Source organism: Panthera leo, chromosome A1, assembly GCF_018350215.1.
Source record: "Panthera leo isolate Ple1 chromosome A1, P.leo_Ple1_pat1.1, whole genome shotgun sequence".
Classification (NCBI taxonomy): domain Eukaryota; kingdom Metazoa; phylum Chordata; class Mammalia; order Carnivora; family Felidae; genus Panthera; species Panthera leo.
Window position 1 is genome coordinate 171887592 of NC_056679.1, and position 20226 is coordinate 171907817.

At 34.6% G+C, this 20226-nt stretch overlaps 1 protein-coding gene across 5 annotated transcripts in view; it reads left to right on the plus strand.

Annotated features, from left to right (window-relative positions):
• Positions 1-20226, plus strand: part of APC (APC regulator of WNT signaling pathway) — a 149042-nt gene that overhangs the window by 60196 nt on the left and 68620 nt on the right. For all 5 annotated transcript variants that reach the window (XM_042945219.1, XM_042945234.1, XM_042945245.1 and 2 more), the window contains exon 2: positions 10723-10875. In XM_042945219.1, the coding sequence (XP_042801153.1) occupies positions 10741-10875 (135 nt within the window). In that variant the 5' untranslated portion in view covers positions 10723-10740. The remainder of the gene's footprint in view (positions 1-10722; positions 10876-20226) is intronic.

The window sequence follows — 20226 nt, forward strand, 5'->3', positions numbered from 1 at the left end:
TCTCAATATCATGATCATGATGTTATGACCTGAGCCAAAATCAAGAGTTAGATGCTCAACCACCTGAGCCACACAGGAGCCCTATATTTGCCCTCGGATTGTAAATAGTTTGCATCTTAGCCTGGTTCCCCTGTAAGTCAGAATCTTGAGACAAGGCCTTGAATGAAGTACTTTTTTTAGGAAGTGATTCTAGGAATAGAGGGCTAGAAAGAGTTAAGTGAAAATGGACAGCCAGAATAAGTATAGGTTCTCAAGTCAGTTGTCACTTTGGAAAACTGTGGCTTGATCTGTCAGGACTTTCTGAGGAACCACATAGAATTAATTATCCAATCATAAAAAGAGTATATATACTAGCTTCCATTCCCCTTTAGTCAAGGATTGCCCCATCAAACATTCATTCTTTTATCAGTTGTACATGCATGAATGTCGGGGACCCATGCTGGGGTGTCTCTAGGACAGAAAGCAAAAGATACCTGGTATAGCTAATGTACAGTCAGTTTACATCTGAAGTTAAAGACAACCAAGAGAATGTAAGGTGATACACAAACATCTGATACATTTGTATACTCACCTGATTTACCCATGCTGCTAGAATATTACTCCTTTGCTGGATAATAAGATACTTGAGAATAAGGAATGTTTCAACTTATCTTTCCCCTTGCATTGGTCTCATAAGGCTCTTGTGACAGAGTACCACAGACTAGCGGCTTAAAACTGTAGAAATCTATTTCTTTACAGTTCTGGAAACTAAAAATCCGAAATCAAGGTGTCATCAAGGTTGGTTCCTTCCTGGAGATACTAAGGGAGAATCTATTCCGTGTCTCTCTCCCTAGCTCCTGGTGGTTGCTGGCAATCTTTGGCATTCCTTTGCTTGCAGCTGCCAGTTTTTGCCTCCATTGCCTCCACTGGAGCAAACTCCAGTTTTTGCCTCCATTGTTAACATAGCATTTTCCCTCTGTCTTGGTGATTCCATCTCTTCACTTGGTCTTGTTTTAAGGATACCAGTCATTGGATTCAGGGCCCACCTTAATCTGTTAAGACCTTATCTTAACTTGATTACATGTGCAAAGACCTGCTTCCAAATAAGGTCACTTTTCAGAGATACTAGGGGCTAGCTACCTGTGATTCAATGTATCTTTTTGGAGAACACATTTCAACCTAACAAAATCTCTATATAATATTTGTATGGTGTCTTGTGAATAGTAAATTGTCAAATGTTTGTTGATTTTAATTGTATAGCCATAGAGAGAAATCCATCATCTTACTATCTAAAAAAAATTTTTTAACGTTTATATATTATTGAGAGAGAGAGACAGAGAGAGAGAACGCATGTGCGCATGAGTGGGGGAAGGGCAGACAGAGAGGGAGACACAGAATCCAAAGCAGGCTCCAGGCTCTGAGCTGTCAGCACAGAACCCGACAGGGGGCTTGACATCACAAACCGCGAGATCATGACCCGAGCCAAAGTTGGACATCTAACCAACTGAGCCACCCAGGCGCCCCCATCATCTTACTGTTTTAATGGAAAAGTCATCTTAGACATTCTTTGAACTTGTATCCTCTTTTTCTCTTCCTTGCTCTCCGTGGCTGGTAAAGCACTGCTTCAGTTTATTCCTGCTTGTTATTTGTCTTTTTGTGGCTGTCACAGAATAAAGTATTTGGGAATTAACAAAAGCTAAGTATTCGAGAGGTGGCTGGGTGGCTCAGTCAGTTGAATGTCTGACTCTTATTTTGGCTCAGGTCGTGATCTTGTGGTCCTGAGATTGAACCCCGCATCAAGCTCTTAACTGAGCATGGAGCCTGCTTACGATTCTCTATCACTCTCCTTCTGCCCCTCTCCCCCCGTTCATGCTGTCTCTCTCTCTCTCCTAAAAACAACAAAATCTGTCTAAGTGTTCAATAATAAACTTTGTCTTAAAGGTGGAGAAAACAAAACTCATCAAAAACTCAGCAGCAGCAGAAAGACTCATTATTGGCTGGAGAGGACAGGAAGATTTTATGTTAAGGCAACAGAACTATGCCTTAAACGATGGAGATACTGCAAAGCAGAGGAAAAAAGGAAGGGACATTCAAAAAGGAGACAAATTGTGAACAAAAGTACAAAACAGTCTACACGGGATAATGAGGAGGGATTTGAGAAGGGTTATATTGAGACCTAGTAGAACATAAGTTTGGAAGGTAGACTTAACCGATATAACAGGTCATGAAAACCACATAAAGATAGTATTGTATGGTCTTTAAAAGCATGAGCATTAGAAACAGGAGTTTGAAATCTGGCTTAGCAACTTGATTTGTGTTCTTACGAAAATTATTTAGCATTTTGAAGTCCCATCCCTTAACTCTAAAATGGTGAGTGATAGCTACCTTACAGTTTTGAAGATTAAATGAGATATATATGTAGGGCACTTGTACTACATAGTGTATTTTAAGTATGCAATAAATGGTAGACTTTATAAATTTCACATACCAAATACACAGAAAAGCACATATAAAGGATTTAAGGGATAGAACTTTTTACACTCTTTCCTTTTTTAAAATTTCAGTGGGTTATTTCTGAAAATTAGTCATGTTCTTGGCCACAAGGCAAACCTTAAAAAATTCTGAATAGTAGCAGTTTTGAGGGCAACAGTCTCCAGTCTAATAAATAATCAGTTAGTGGCAATAAAAAAATGACTCAAGTCATTTTATACACTTAATAATTGAGAAAGATCTAGTTTCCCCTTAGATCAAAGAGGAAATCTATTGCAGTTATGAATTGTCAAGAAATAAAAAGGAAAACACTTTATACGAAAACCTATGGGACATAGCCAAGCTTACACTGAGAAGAAAATTAATACCCTTAAGTACTTATATTGTTAAGATAGAAATTGATAAACGAACATGTAAATAGAGTAAGGAAATAAATGAATTAATATTCAGTTTAAATAACAAGAACAAAATAAATCAGTTGGAAATAATGTAATTAGTTAAGGATAAATACAGAAATGAGTAAAGTAATAAAGTTGTAGAAAGGATATATAACACCAAAAGTTTATTTTTTTGGTAAAGATCAATAAAACAGATGAAACACTACCAAGTCTGATTAAGAAAACAAAGGACCAAAAGAGCACAAATAAGAAAAGTGGCAAATTTTTAAATGAGAGAACATATACAACTCTCTGGTTAATCCACTTGAAAAGCTAGAAGAAATAATTTACCGGTGAACTATTAATGAATCAAATAATAAAAACTTAAAAGGAAAATGCCTAAAAATTACTTACTGAAATCTTAAGAGCAAGACTATAAAATGGTGAAACACTAAACTATTCCTATTAAAATCAGGGATAAGATCACTATTCAACGTTATTTTGAAGTTTCAAGCTAACAAGATAAGGAATGTGTAAATACTGGGAAAGAAGAGACAAAAGTTATCTTTACTTATAACTTATATAATTATACCCAGAAAATACATAAGAAAAACTATTAGAATTCATGGGATAATTTGAGAAGGTGGGTGCATAAGGGATATGTATTAAATAAAATCAGTAGTTCTTACCGGTATTAGCAGTATCTGGCATGGAATGGTGTTTATTCACGGCAAATAAAACAACAACAAAAAAACAAATAAGTTTGATGGAAAAGGCATAGGAACGTTTCTTGAAAAAAAACTAGAAAATTTGATTGAAGGACTTGAATTATTCATGACAGAGAGAAGTTAGATTTAGTATCATAGAAATGTAATCTGCCTCAAATTAATAGAAATGTAATGCAATAACACTTCTAAGTATACATGAGAGTTTAGCAAATGATAAATAACATTTCTGTTCAGTGGAAAGGAAACGTTTTATTTAATAAATAGTGCTGATATAATTGGTTCTCCATATGGGAGACAATAAAGTACTATACTCATACCATATATAAAAACAGCAATTCTATGTGAATTAAAAACCTTAAAGTAAAAATAGAGTTTCTCATGCCAGCTAGTAAATTAATCACTGGCATTTATCACCTCTTTCTCCTAAGACCCCATTTAAGTGATAGTAAAAAAAAGTTTTTTTTTACGGTATGTACTTATAATGCCATAGAGTGAGAGGGAACCAAATAGAGATTGCAGCAAATTTCTGGAAGATGAAGAAATCATGGAAATTAAAAATGATTGCTAAAAATTAATCACGGACCTTAAGACTTCTTAGTTCTCTGTTGTTTCCAGCATAGCAGGTTGTTTCCTGTTATTTAAAAGTGAAATACTAATCTTGAGAATTTTTCAGTAGCCTTTGAAACTATCTGGGCTACCTTGGGGTGTTTAAATACCTGAAATTATCTGGGCTACCTTGGGGTGTTTAAATACCAGAATTGGAAATTCATGTTCTGGGCCAAGTGTCAGCAAACTGCCATTGTCTTTGTAAAATAAGTTTTATTGGAACATGGTCATGCCCATTTATTTAGGTATTATCTGTGGCTGCTTTTGTGTTAAAACAACAAAGGTGATTGTGACAGAAATCTTAGGGCTCACAAAGCCTTTTCAGAAAATGTTTGCCAATTCAGGTAATTTTGGTGGCCATCTTGGAGCTTGTCCTTACTGGGAATAGGCTTGGATAGAGTCCAGCCAAAGTAAGTAGCCATTTACAGAATGCAAGGAAAGGAAGGATTGAGCAAAGAATATAGCAGATAGGAAACTGAATATCATCACCTATTGGGTCTTAGTAGAGAATAGGAAGAGAAGTAGAATGGAAGATAAGGACCTGGATTGGTTGTTAAATAAAGAGAAAAGAATTGGGTGCCAGGGTGACAGCCGGTTGAGTGTCCGACTTTTTATTTCTGCTCAGGTCATGACCCCAGGGTTGTGGGATTGAGCCCCACGCTCGGTTCTGCACTGAGCATGGAGCCTACTTAAGATTCTCTCTCTTCCTCTGCTCTTCTTCCCTGCTCATGTGTTCTCTCTCTCTGTCTCTCTGTCTAAAATTTAAAAAAAAAATTTTTTAAAGAAGAAGAATAAAAAATAGGTGAGGACTCTGCTTGGAATTAAAACTTTTTTTTTTTTTTTTGGTGGGAGGGAGGGGAGGGTGGGTGATGGGTATTGAGAAGGGCACCTTTTGGGATGAGCACTGGGTGTTGTATGGAAACCAATTTGACAATAAATTTCATATTTAAAAAAAACAAAACTTTTTTTTGGTATAATGGTTTTTGTATCTGACAAACTTCTTAAATTTTCATAATTTAAAATTTTTATCCTTTGCTAATGCCTCTCAAATCATTATTCTTTCAAAAAAATTTACTGTGCTAATTAGTAAGTAGGACTTCAAGGATTGTGTTGAATGAAAGTGGTAATAATAGACATCCTTATCTTATTCTTCATTTTAAAAAGAATGCCCCTAACATTTCACTGTTAAAAATGTTTAGCTTTTGCCAGCTTCCATTATGTTTCCAGTTTATTAAGAGTTTTTTTCTTGCATAGCTAATGACTTTGATTTTTCTTATATAATATTTTAATGTAGTGAATGACACATAAATGATATAATGTTAAAGTATCCTTTGATTCATAGGATAACCCAGCCTGATTCTGCTATAGTTTCTTTACTGTATACTAATATATCCTGCTTCCTGATACTTTGTTCAGGATTTTTGTATTAATATTCATGATAATATTAGCCATAATTATTTTTCGCACTACCTTTGACTTTTGTATCATAATTGTATTGGCCTGATAGAATGCATGTTAACTATTATTTCTATTCCTGGGAAAGTTTTATAAAGTTGGAATGATTTGTTTCTTAAATGTTTGGTAGAAAGTGTATGTAAAACTGTTTGGATCTGGTGTTTTTTGTGTTGGGAAGAGAAGGGAGAAAATATTTACTGCTCCAATTTTTCAATAGTTATAGAACTATTAAGGTTTTCTATTTCTTCTTAAATCAGCAACCCCCTTCCAAATTTTGTTCATATTCTGTATTTGGTCTCTTCTCTCTGTCTAATCATATTTAGCCTTTTCAGAGAACCAACTTTTTGCTTTAATCTTCAAACTCTACTAAAAGGTATCAAAGAAGGCTTCTCAGCAGACCTCAGACCTTTTTTTTTCTAGAGACAATGACTATATTTTTGTATATCCTTTTGGTGACATTTTTTATGCTTACACAGTCCTTTTAATATAACAGGATGGACCATATGAGATGCAATGACCTGCACTCTTTTGGGGTTTTTGGGGGGGTTTTTGCCTTTTTTTTTCTTAACATCAACTTCATTCTTTTTAATGCCAGTGTAGTATTCCACTGCACAGTTGTATCCTATTTATTTAAAAGTAGTTATGCTTTTATACCAAATAAAAACTCCCACTTGCTTGAAGTAACATACCTGATCTTTTACTCCTACTCTACAGACATCATCAGAGAACTCCAAAAGAGGGTGTATTCCATTTAAATATCTTTAATTAAAAAACAAAACTGTTTCCATAATTTAAGTGCAATATAATGTTCTTATACATTTAAATCTCTGTTCCTTCTCTGATTCATATTAGTGTGTAATATGAGTAGTAGATGCAATTTTATCTATTTTCTTATGGCTGTCCTTTTGCTCAGTGCCCATATTTAAAGCCCAACTTTTCACATGTATTTGAAATGCTACCTTCATTATGACTAAATTTACATGTATTTACTTATGGATTTGTGTGTGTGTGTGTGTGTGTGTGTGTGTGTGTGTGTGTTCCCATGGTTGACCTATTCAAATGACGATATCCTAACTTTTAAAAACTTTTTTAAAAACTTTTTAAAATAAGGTTATTTATTTTTGAGAGAGAGCACAAGTTGGGGAGAGGCAGAGAGAGAGAGAGAGAGAGAGAGAGGGAGACACAGAATCTGAAGCAGGCAGGCTCTGAGCTGTCAGCATGGAGCCTGACACAGGGCTTGAACCCCAACCTGTGAGACCATGACCTGAGCCAAAGTCGGGCGCCCAACCAACTGAGCCACCCAGGCACCCCCAAAAATGACTTTGGACTTAAAAAAGAATTGGAAAAATAGTATAGTAATTTCCTGTATACCCTTCACTCAACTTCCCAGCTTCCCATAATGTTAACATCTTACATATTCACAGTACAAGTATCAGGACTAAAAAATGAACATATTGGTACAATGTAGTTAACTATATACTTTTTTTTATTTATAAAGGCTTTGTACAATATTTTAATATGTGGTAGTTCTAGTCCTTCTCTTCTCTCTTCATATTTTCCCTTTTTTGCTTGTTTTTCCAAATGTCTAGCTACAGAAAACAAAATGAAAACAAACCTTATGTAGCATTTTTACTGGGACTGTATAAGATTTATAAATTAAGTTGGGGGAAATGACATCTTCATGATATTGAATCTTTATGTACATGAACAAGGTGTGTTTATATTTCCTCATATATGTTTTGGATTCTTTGTTCAGTTTATGCCTAAGTATTTTATACCCCTAAAAATTAGAAATAGGGACCTTTCCTTCCATTTCATCTTCTCTCTGATTTCTCTTTGCACATAAAAAGGAAAGATTTCTGTATGTTTTGGACTATGCTAAATACCTCAGTTACCTTTATAGTAATATTTAGTTGATTCTTTGGGATATTCTAGGTATGTAATTATTTCATCTGCCAATTTTATTCCTTTTAACTTCTTTACTCTAGTGCAATGAGTAACATAGGGGTAAAAATGGGCTTCCCTGACTTTGGAAATAGATCCACTGTTTTCACATTAAATATGGTGCTGGCTTTGGGGCTGATGTCATGTTAAAGAAGAAGAAGAAGAGTCCTTTTACATTCAGTATTCTCAACCAAGAACGGCACTGTATTTGTAGAACATCTTTTCATCACCTTTGCCAGAATCATATTTTGTTTTCTGTGTCGATCTATTAGTATGTTCAATGATGTCGATTTTCTAATAGTGATTTTTATTATAAATTTTAGATTTTCTTTCTCTTTGCTATTAGTTTTGATTGATTACATTTTCTAGAAAATTACCTATTTAAGTTTTCAAGTTTATTTGCATACAGTTGAGCAAAGTAGTCTTTTAGGATTCTTTTGCTTTGTTATCTTTCTGTTAGTATTTTCCTCTTATTGCCACCTAAAAGTGCTAGCAAATACATATTTTTTAATCCATCAAAACAAAACAATAAAAACAGTTTCACTGATTTAAAAAAAAAAATGATCCCAGACTTCGTACATTAGTAATAATGATAACTCCAAATTTAATTCTAATTGAATATCTTACCAGCCTGCAACTTTTCTTCCTCCTTGCATTAATTTCTTCGGATACTTCTAAGTTTGTTTTTCAGTGAACATTTGGATAAAAGTCTGAATAACAGTCCTGTTGCTTTCTTTTCTCTTAACCTTTCTCTTATGGGGTGAGGATCTCTCTAATGGCATCTTGACTACAGAAAAACAAATTGGGATATTTGCATACTCTCATTAAAGTGAAAGATTCCAAGGTTTTATTAATTTCATGAGATAAATTTTCAGTTTTTTAATGTTGTTGAGTGACTTGCAATTAAGATCTATTTGGCATGTAATTCTAATGATTGTATAAAAGGTGTTCTAAAGTAAATTTATGATTTCTCAAATTTTGCATCAAGCAGTTTTAACTTAGGGAAGAATGGTTGCAACAATTTAAAAGAATACAAGGGAGTATTATTACTCCGTGAAACATCTTCTTGTTCCCATCAAATTATGATTGTGATTCTGGGAGGGGGGGAAAGTGTTCAAATGTTTTAATTATCCATATGAAGGGTTGAATTTTTTTCCCTTCAGTAAAGAACGCTTCGTCTATGCTCATTTTGCCCATCTGGCTCTTTCTGTGATTGTGTGAGATCTCCATGTCTTCACATACCTGTGTATACCTGTTTCTTTCCAGTGTTAGTTACCTTTAATATTTTATTATTTTAGTGCAAAGTTGCCTGTTAAAATGTTATTTGAAATAAAGAATTTCAGGGTTTGCATTATTAAATTCTGTCAGTTCCCCACTTCTGCTACATGGTTTTTAGTATATTTTCAGACCCGCTTGTTAATGGGATGATGTAAAGCAGATTAATGATCATACCCATTAGTTTCTCTTTCATTTTTGAGATGTGTCTGTACTTTTCAAGTGGCTGAATTACTTCTTTACCCTTTGTCCCTTGGTCACAGTACAGAAGCTTAAAACAGATTGACATTGGGTCTTTCTAAGGAAGATATGTTACATGTGTCTTTTTATAACATATGTTTACATAACACTTTTATTTTCAACCTGCCTTTTCTTACTTAATTCTAACAGTATCCCTGTAATATACATGCTGCAGAAGAAAGCACTAACAGTATCCCTGTATTTGTGCAGATAGTAGTAGATAGCCATTTTACAAATGGTGAAAGGAATTAAAATGCAGGGACAAAGATTAAACCATGACCAAGCCTGAAATTAAGACCTGGGTCTCCAAATACAAATCTAGTTCTCATTGTTTTCAATCGTAAAGATTTTTGTCAGTGATTGCCCACCTCCCATGACTCACTTTCCTCCTCAGATGACAGTGGGTTGCATCAAATATATCATTAACTCAAAGAAATGGCTATATCAGAGTCCTTTGTTTTTCCTTGTTAAGGGCCTTCCAGTTGCTGAACTCCAATATTGCCTTGACTAGTTAGTGTTATAACCTGGCTGCCTTGATTTGTGTAGTGGATTTTATTACAGAAGCATCTTCTTATGTCAAGATCTTTAAGTATCGTTTACAGACAAACTTTTGTAATACTTTTTAGTTCTAAAAGAATTAATGTAGGCAGAATTTTATTTATTCTAAATTGTGTTTGGGATTAAACTAAAAAGAGAATCTGGGTCTTCTGAACTTGGTTAGTCTTAATCTAACTCTTAGCAATCTCTAATTCTTCATACTAAGGATCTCTTACTACCTAGCTATCTTCTATATCTTTCTTTTCTTCCTTCTTCTTTCACAGTGATATAATTAATTGCCAGAGTCTACCTCACTTCTCTTTGACAATTTCTACTTCCAAAATCATCAGTTTTCTTTAAATGTCTTTTGGCCTCATTCTGAGCACAGTGGGTCCAAAGACCGCATATGCTATAGCATGGCCTATTATATTCACCTTTTTTAATAAATGTAATAGAACTTTGTATTAGTAATTCTTATTTTTCATCTTCCTATCAAAAAGATTTGAATTCTCAATCGAGGGCTGTCCTTTGTATTCATTCTGTTAAATGGCTACCTTTTTAATGAGGCCTTCTTGAAAGTTCAGAACTAACTACTTCCCCATGGATGATACTTAAGACTGTCCTTCTATCAAAGTGACAAAATGTAATACCTAATCTCATTAATTCACTCTGACTTTAAAGTTATGTAGCTATTGGACAAAATCCATAAATAACGTTACCAATATAAATTTCTTATCAATGCTTATACTTCATTACATAAGTTTTGCCTGTAAGACCAGTTAAAGTATCTTTGAAAACTTGAAGAAAGTCCTAACCTGACAGAAATCTCATCCACCTGTGAAAAGGCAAATGTAATCAAACACTACTGAGGTTCTCTTCTATTTTATTCCTCCTTGTCTTCAGCTAAGACTCCAGTGTTTCATCCTCTTAGAAAGATGCTGCTTGAACAATATTGGTTTGAAACCATTACTGCTAATTAACACAGTTCTTATTAAATGTCTCCAGAATTTTGTTTCTTAATCCCTTTCTTTATAAACAAGCAGCCACGATTTTTTTAGTAGTGAATTTCAAAATCCTTTTTAACCTTATAGGTCCAAGGGTAGCCAAGGATGGCTGCAGCTTCATATGATCAGTTGTTAAAGCAAGTTGAGGCACTGAAGATGGAGAACTCAAATCTTCGACAAGAGCTAGAAGATAATTCCAATCATCTTACAAAACTGGAAACTGAGGCATCTAATATGAAGGTATCAAGACTGTGACTTTTAATTGTAGTTTATCCATTTTTATTCAGTATTCCCTCCTGTAAACTTGGGGTTAGATACTTTGCTTACTTAAAAGTGTATTTTAAGTTCAGCAGTAATATGTAAACTCCTTCCTGCAAAAGTTAACATGTATGTTTTGACCAAAATGTATTAAATTAATCCAGCGAATCATGTAGAGAAAATAATCGTAAAACCCCAATTACTAGTTAGTTCTTAGTTGTTTTTAAGCTTAAAAATAAGAGACCAGCTTTAGCATCACTATACTGAGGCTGGGTGTTCTGTGTAATTCATAGAAACTAGTCTCACAACTTTAGAGTGTACCTTAATTATTAAAGATAGTCTTCCTCCCCAGCTGTCCAGATCTTGTCTCCACTTAAGTGCTATAGTGATAAATGATCAAGAAAAATGGAATTCCCTAATGGGAAGAGTCCAGAACTGAGAGTCAGTACCTGGTCCTATTCCTTTTTTTTTGCCACAAGTCAAATTGTATCACCTTTAGAAACGCTTCTGGACTTAAGGTGCCTTATTTGGAAAGTACAGGCATCACACTAGCCTAGATGCTTTCCATGACTCTTTCAAGTCCTGAAATTGGTTTGCCAAATAGCATTGAAAAGTTGTGATAACCTCCAAGAAAAGTTATAAAATACTCAGTTTGTAGTGGGGAAGATATGTTCTAATTTCAGAATAATTGAGGTTAAAATTTTAGCTATTTTAATTTCCAGTTACTTAGGCAGATTATCTTCTCACTGAACTTAATAACTTTATAAATTTGGAGATCATCAACAAAACTGTTAACCTCTTTCTCTTTTAAAAACTCTTCCTGCTTTGTGTTGTTTCTGCCTCTTGGCTATTTTAGCATCCGGGTGCCTGACCCTGTTCTTCCTATCTGTCCACTACTCTTATTCATTTCCTATTTTCTTCTAATTCTTTTTCTATGCATTTTGAGGTCTCCCTTATTCTTCAAGCTTCTGTACATCACTGAACTAGTTTGCTCCTCTCTTACCCTTTATAGTCTAATCATAACAGTTCAACCTTTTACTCATATGTATAATTCTGTCTATCCATAAATCTTTTTTATTTTAATTACCTATTTCTGTGGCTAAAACTGTCTTCAGCAATGATAGATCTGTAAGATACCTACTTCCAGTCCTGTTGGACATAAGGTAAACTTTAAATAAACATGTTTCCTCACCACGAACTGTGACCTTAAAAACAGCCAAATCAGTTATCTAATGGGTTAAAAAAGAATAGTTTGCTATTTTAACACTGATCAACACAATATATCTAAAATTATTGTACATGGCATGTGGTTTTAAAAGTTTGAAGATACAAAATTAAAGTTCCCTACAGGACTACTCTTTCATCTACTTTGGGAAGTATATTTTGCAAAGAACTCCTCTTGGCAGGTCTATCTAGACCTTTATAGTACATAATTTTGACATCCCTTTTAACTTTTTGCTTAAGTATTTGAGCAAATTCAGGATTAATTTTTGGGAGACATTTTAACCTACCCTTACACCCATCTCCATGCTGAAGTGGAATGTCTCAGAGTAACAATACAAGTCAGACCCTTAAATTTCTACAGTGGAATTTCAGGTTGACCACTTATCCATGCGGTATAATATTATACATCATGAATAATGAACACTTAAGGTATGTCTGAATTCAACCATGAATTGATTATTACTCAGCAAGTGCTTCTCCAGACATCTTTGCAAAGACATCCACATATTTCTTTAGGATTGGGCATATGGTATCAAAGCAGTTGCAACCTTATAATGAAATTATTTATGTAACTCTCCTTAAAACGCTTTAAGCTCAAAAGCATGAACTATGACCATTTGTTTTGTCTTGGAGTATTGATTTGTGAAAAGACTCTTGGAAACACTGGCACTTCCTACATTGGATTAAAGTTAATCCAAAACAGTAGTTATTTATCTCAAAATCACTTATTATTCTTTGGAATAGATTATATATATAATCTTGAATCATGTTTCCTGTTCATTAACCTGGTTACCCCAAAGAAAGGCAAGGTGGGTCTTCAACTAGATAATTTAAGTATTTCTGAAATTTACACGGTAGTACCATCTAGTGGCAAAAAAGAATACTATTTGCTGTTGATTACAAGGCATTCATACAGATAAGCTACACAAATATTTGTGTGTGTGTGTGTGTGAGACAGGGAAATATGTGTACAATAGAGAAATGTGAACCCTGACTATATATTTGAAAACATTAAAGAAAAGCTTATCTTTTAGGTACAATGATGGCATTATGGTTTAGAAAGAATCCCTGTTTAAATATATGTACTGAATTATTTATAGAAGAAATAATATGATGCCTGAGTCAGGGAGGGGAATAGAGGAAGTGGGTATGGATATAGATGAAACAAGATCATAAGTTTATAATTATCAAGGCAGAATGTGAGGATACATGGGAGTTTGCTATAATGTTCTCCATACTTGTGTAGATATTTGACATTTTCTGTAAAAAAATAAAATAAAATGACAAAATAAAATAGATATTTCATGGGATTTAGATGACCTGGAAACAGATAAATACAGAAATTGTAGCTAAATTTAAAAGAAATTATGTACTGTATTTTTTATTCCAGGGTTGGAACTCAGTCAACTTGATTTACTTTAAAATGCTGAGCATAGGGGTAGCGGGGTGGCTCAGTCAGTTGAGTGTCTGACTCTTGATTTTGGCCCAGGTCATGATCCCAGGGTTGTGGGATCAAGCCTTGCATCTGGCTCCACACAGCATGGAGCCTGCTGTCTCTTCCCTGCTCACAGTTTCTGTCTCTCACTCTAAAAAAAAAATAATAATAGTAATTTAAAAAATAAAATGCTGAGCATAGCAGCAAGATAAACATGGCCATGTAGAGATGTGAAGCCTTTAAACTGAGAGATATCATGGTATAGAAAAATTATCTGTAGGTAAATTATTAATGAACCATTTATATCTTTGTTGTATTTTGTCAGAATGAAATTTTATAAATTGTTGTAGAACTTCAAAATCACATACATGTAGAGTATCTTATTTTCAGAGTATAAGAAAGAATTAGAAATAAAAACTCAGATCGACACATTTCATAACTTAATTGGAAGATTTAATTATTAAATATATTTGGTTAATGAAAAGAATATATAACTGAGATAGTGACAGAAACAGAAGTGGGTCAAGTAACAACCTCCCTGAAATGGCATAGTTGCTCATTGATAAATATTTTCTTTTCACTTATATCACCATAGAACATTTCACCTCTAATAAATAATCCTTTAATGTTTCCAAAATCTTAAAATGTTTTTAAAAATAATGTGTGGTTATATAATATAAATAATTTTAAAACCAAATTTCCAAGACTTATAAATGCAAATGAGTATTCTCTCCTTCAAAATACATATTAATTGTAAAAACTGCCATTTATCAAAACATTTTCTGAAATATTTAGAATTGCTCTGCAGTTGTGTTACATTTTTGTTTTGTTTTGTTTTGTTTTTTTAAGTCTTTGAAATTGAGAACTACTTCCGTAAGGTTGTATGCAGGACTCAGCTCCAGGCAGTCATTCCTTCTCCAACAACTAAGAAACACTGGATAAAATACAAAAATCATACTTTAAAAGACCTTGGAGAACTGTGGAGTCATCAAGGGGTATATTAACTAAAATTCATAGGAGGAAAGATCTCTTTCTAGAGCAGAGATCACTGGTGATTTTCTTCCCCATGGATATTTACTGATTCTGAATACAGACTGCTGTTAATTACTGGCACAAGCAGGACTCCTTTGGAGGAAAGAAACTGTCACAACTCTTGACAAATGTGGGCAGATGTGAAGTATTGACATATAGAGGAGCTCCAAATGCATGGCTAGTTTTCCCCAATGGCATTGGCTGAGTCTTGTGAAGGTATCTGGGGATGGACTAGGAAAGCTGAATATTGGGGGGCAAAGTTCTGCTGTGAGAAGGACACATTATTTTCACACAGGAGGTCTCCTTCACAAAACATTTGCCAGATTTTTACTTTGTGGAGCAGACTAAAGACCTAAGCTCACTGCGTCCAAGGGACAGAACTTTTAGGGCTAAGGAGTCAGGTACCACCTGAGAATAAGGCTGAGCTAGAAAAGCAAAGTGAATATTCTTTAATCTTGAAATGCTTGAGAGACACAGACTTAAGGTAGGTAGGCCCTGTATCAAATATGGCTAGTTTTTCTTTTAAGATAAATGTCAGATTTGAGAGCTGTATAGGGAAGGAGGCTAAGGGCTAAGGAGACAGAAACCTATATTATTTTCAGTCTAAATTTAGGGGAGAGACACATTTGCAGAACTTGGCAAATCAAATTGATGTAAATTTTGCTTGAACTGCACCTGTGGCCCATTTTTAGTTCCTGATTGGAGATCAGACTCCAGTAGTGGAAAACGCAAATGCTAAGAGAAAATATGTCTTAAGTCTCTCTTGTTCTTGTATACGTAACGATTGGCATACAGCTAAGAGTTACAAGAAATGCAGGAAACGAAAATGATAAATGAAGAGAACAGATAGTTAATAGAAGCAAATCCAAAGGTGATCCAGATGTTGGAATTAGGAAAGACTTTAATGTAATTATTATAAATGTCTTGAGAAAAAGAAAAGATGGGTAAAGTGGATGAAAAGTCAGAAAATTTAGACAAAGAATTGTAATCTGTAATTAAAAAGATATTCTAGAACTGAGAAATAGTTTTACTAATAACTTACTGGATTGGGCATGTAAACACAGAATTAATGAACTAGTGAGAAGACAGAATTAGTGAACATGTAAGAAAGGTCAATAGAAAATACCCAAATTAAAGCACAGAAAAATAAAAAAATGTGAATAAAAAACTATATGTAAGAGTTATGAAGGACACAGATAGATACAGGCAAATATAATTGAAGAGGAGCCAGAAGGGGCAGGGGAAGAGAATGGAGTGAAAGTAATATTTAAAGAGATAGTTGCTGAGAATTAGTGTAAAGTTGCAAAGTTACAAAGACATGTGATAATTGATTAGACTAGTAGACTAGCAGAAATAGAGTTGAGAAAAATAGCCATACATATTTGGTCACTTGATTTATGACCAAGGCATCCCTGCACTTCATTGGGGCAAGGGTGGTCTTTTCAACAAGTGGTTCAGGGGCAATTAAATATTTGTATAAAGAAAAAAGTAAAGAGTTCAGAGCCCTACCTCTTATCATATGCAAAAATTAATTCAAGTTGGATTATAGACCTTTGTCTTTGTGAAAGACAAAATAGTGGCTTCCAGAAGGAAACATAGGGAACAGCTTCATGTTTTTAAAGTAGACAGATTTTGGGGCGCCTGGGTGCCTCAGTCGGTTAAGCATCTACCTTTGGCTCCGGTCATGATCTCACAGTTCCTGAGTTTGATCCCCGCATCGGGCTCTGTGCTGACAGCTTGGAGCCTGGAGCCTGCTTCGAATTCTGTGTCTTCTTCCATCTCTGCCCCTCCCCCACTTGTGCTCTGTCTCTCAAAAATAAATAAATGTAAAAAAAAATTTTTTTTTAAATAATAAAGTAGGCAAAGATTTCTTAAATAGAATGACAAAGCACTAACCATAAAAGAAAAACATAACCCCTTAAAACCAAGAACTTCTGTTAATGTTTTTAGAAGAAAATATAAGACAGTATCTTTGACGTTGGGTAGGCAAGATTTCTCAGGACACATAAAGGATTAAACAAAAAAAAAAGGTATAAAATAGACTCCATCAAATTAAAAACTAAAATTAAAATCTTTTCAAAAAACTTCATTAAGAAAATGAAAAGGCAAGCCATGGATTACAAGAAAATATTTACAATACATATATCTAATGAAGAACTCAGTATGGATAGATAAAGAATTTTTGCAAACCAGTAACCAAAAAAAAAAAAAAAAAAAATCCAGTTTAAAGAATATGGCCAAAAGTTTGAAAAGACAATTCAAAAAGAGAGATAAATGGCCAGTAAGCACATGAAAAGTGGTTCAACATCCCTTATCATCAGGGAAATGCAGATATCATTTCACTCCACTCAAATCACTAAAATTAAAAAGACTGGTCATGCATACAGTGGAACATCAGGATGCTCATACATTGCTGGAAGGAGTATAAAATAGTACCGCCAGGTTGGAGAACAGACAGTTCTTTTAAAGTTAAATCCTATGACTTAGCATTTTAACTCCCAGATATGTACTCGAGAAGTGACTGCATGTGTTCACTAAAAGATACATGCAAGAATGTGCATAGTAGCATTCTTCATAATAGCCTCCAAACGAGTAACAACCCAAATGCCCACTAGGAGGATAAAGGATAAATCCACTTGGGTTTATTCATACAGTGGACTACTGTACAGCATTGAAAAACCGTGAATTGAAACATGTAATAGCATGGATGAATCTCATAAATGTTTGGTGAGCAAAAAACATGAGACACAAAAGATTATATGTTGTATGAGTCCATTTATATGAAGTGCACAAACATGCTAAACTAATTGAAAGTCTCAAAACTTTTTTAAACGTTAAATTTCAACAATTTTATTTACCTCTATGGTTACAGTTTTTATCAATAGATTTTTTTTTAATGTTTCTTTATTTTTGAGAGAGAGTGAGCAAGTAAGGGAGGGGCAGAGAGAGAGAGAGGGAGACAGAAGCTTGGAAGCAGGCTCTGTGCTGTCAGTACAGAGCCTGATGTGGACTTGAACTCACGAACTGTGAAATCATGACCTGAGCTGGTCAGACGCTTAACCAACTAAGCCACCCAGGTGCCCCTCAATAGATTTCTAACCGTATGTACAGAAACTTTTTGAAAAAGCTCTTGTTACAAATTGTGCATATTCAATATTTTTAAAAATTAAGAAATAAAGACCAGTAAAAAGATATCAAAATCACCCATTAAAAATTCTTTTTTAAATCAGATAACCTTTGACAGTGTATAGATTTTTCTCTCTGCACATTATATGCAGGCATGCATTTGATGGGATTATATTTTGCAGCATGCTTCTTAAAAATTGTATGTACTGGGGCACCTGAGTGGCTCAGTTGGTTAAGTGTCCGACTTCGGCTCAGGTCATGATCTTGCGGTTTTTGGGTTCAAGCCCCATGTCTTGCTAACAGCTCAGAGCTTAGAGCCTGCTTTGGATTCAGTTTCTCCCTCTCTCTCTGCCCCTCCCCCGCTCACACTCTGTCTCTCTCAAAAATGAATTTTTTTAAAAATTGTTTTTAATTTTGTGTATCATCATAGTCTTTTCATATCAATAGTTTTAATATTACTGTAGTTGCATAGTATTCCATTATATGGCTAATTGCCGTAAGTTTAATTAATTTTTATTGTTGGATATCCAAGTTTACATGGCCTTGTAATTTGATTTTGATTTTAAGTTTTTTGCTTATTATTTTTAATTTTGAAAAGTTAGGCATATGTCCTATGATATGCCAAGGATTTCTTTTAGTTGTTGTTTTTGGACTTTTTCATCTTTATACCTTTTCTAAAAACAGTATTTTTTTAATACTCATTGTTTAAAAATTACAAAACAAAAAAAAATGAAAAAATTGCTTGTAATTCCAGCTTCTTAGAATACCACTGTTAACATCTTGATAATTGTTTTCAGCATCAGCATCACCTGGGAACTTGTTGAAAATGAGGATTTACAGCCTGTATCCCAGGCTTACTGAATGAGCAGTCTGTGGTGCAATAGGCTTATCAGGTGATTCTGATCCATACTGAAATTTCAGACCCACACTTGTAGACTGTGGAGAAGAATCTTGTATGGAGGCCTGATCAGAGCTATGCTTTAAAAGGCTCAGTCTGGGGGCGCCTGGGTGGCTCAGTCGGTTGAGCGTCCGACTTCGGCTCAGGTCATGATCTCACAGCTTGTGGGTTCGAGCCCCGCGTCGGGCTCTGTGCTGACTGCTCAGAGCCTGGAGCCTGTTTCAGATTCTGTGTCTCCCTCTCTCTCTGACCCTCCCCCGTTCATGCTCTGTCTCAAAAATAAATAAACGTTAAAAAAAATTTTTTTTTTTTTTAAATAAAAGGCTTAGTCTGATAGTTCTATGCATGGTAGGACTACATAGGAGATTATTTAATAGTTTTGGGGGGGGGGGGTTAATAACCAGGATAATGACAGTAAGAATAGAAAAGAGATGGTTCTAAGAGATACTAGAGGTTGAAGACAGAATTTGATAACCGATTGGTGATATGAAGGAGATGATGCTAAGGACTAAGCCTAAAAGGAAGAAAAGGCCATTTACATTTAATTAAGAGGATACAAGGCAGAGAACAGGTTGTAGTAGCTCAAAATGATAGTTCTGGACATATATATCATCCAGATATAAGGTGTCTATCAGTCAAATTGGGAAAGTGAATCTGAAGTTTGCAGTTGATTAGAGACATATGATTTGAAGTTACCTGCTGAAGGATAGTTGTTGAACTGTGAGGCTGGGGAGTATAAGAAATACTTATTAAAGGGCCATTGAAGCACTACAAGTAGTAGCCCTGGATGGAAGGAGAATCGGGATCCTGAGAAACGCAGATAGCCTAGAATGATAGTTCTCAAACCTTATGGAAGGAATGGTGTCCTGAAGTTTATAGCAGACATTTTAGAGTATTCATTCAAGTATCACATCACTATACACATTTGTTCCTGTCCCACAGATGTGATACATTTTGGCCTTAATAATTTGAACGTGAGTATCTATCACCTCCATGTTCCTTTCAACCACCAATGTGGTCTGTTATTTGAAGGTCAGATTGTAAGTCCACAGGCTATTTCTTGTTAACATAGGGATTCTTTTTTTAATGTTGATAATGTCACTGTCAAGGTAAACCAGTAAAGTTGTTTTTGCTGCATTCACTTTTTGACAGATTTTCTTTCCACTCTGTTTATGGATCATTTTCATTTTGGAGAATACTACCCATAGTTACAAGGTCATACATGTTCAAGAACATTGTCCTGTGTTTGGAAACCTAATTGGTCAAGAAGACTTTGCTGGGGACTTGAATGGAATGCCCCGGAATATGAAAAATACAATATAAATTATTAAGGAACATGCAGAAAAAATTGGTAGAAAATGACAGTTTCCAGCATTCTTTGAGGAAAATTTATCAAGAGAAGAACTTAGATGGGAAAGAAATTGCTTCAAAAGTCAGGAGGCAGTAAGCAAGAATATAGTCATTTCATTATTGGGTGAATATAAATTAGTATGCTAGAATATATTTAAATACGGTATATAGAAACTTGAATATTTGTTAGGATGTTAAATAAGACAGCATATTATAATTGTTAATTTGGTGTTTTTCATGGTCATGTTGCAGGCTTCAGAGACATGGA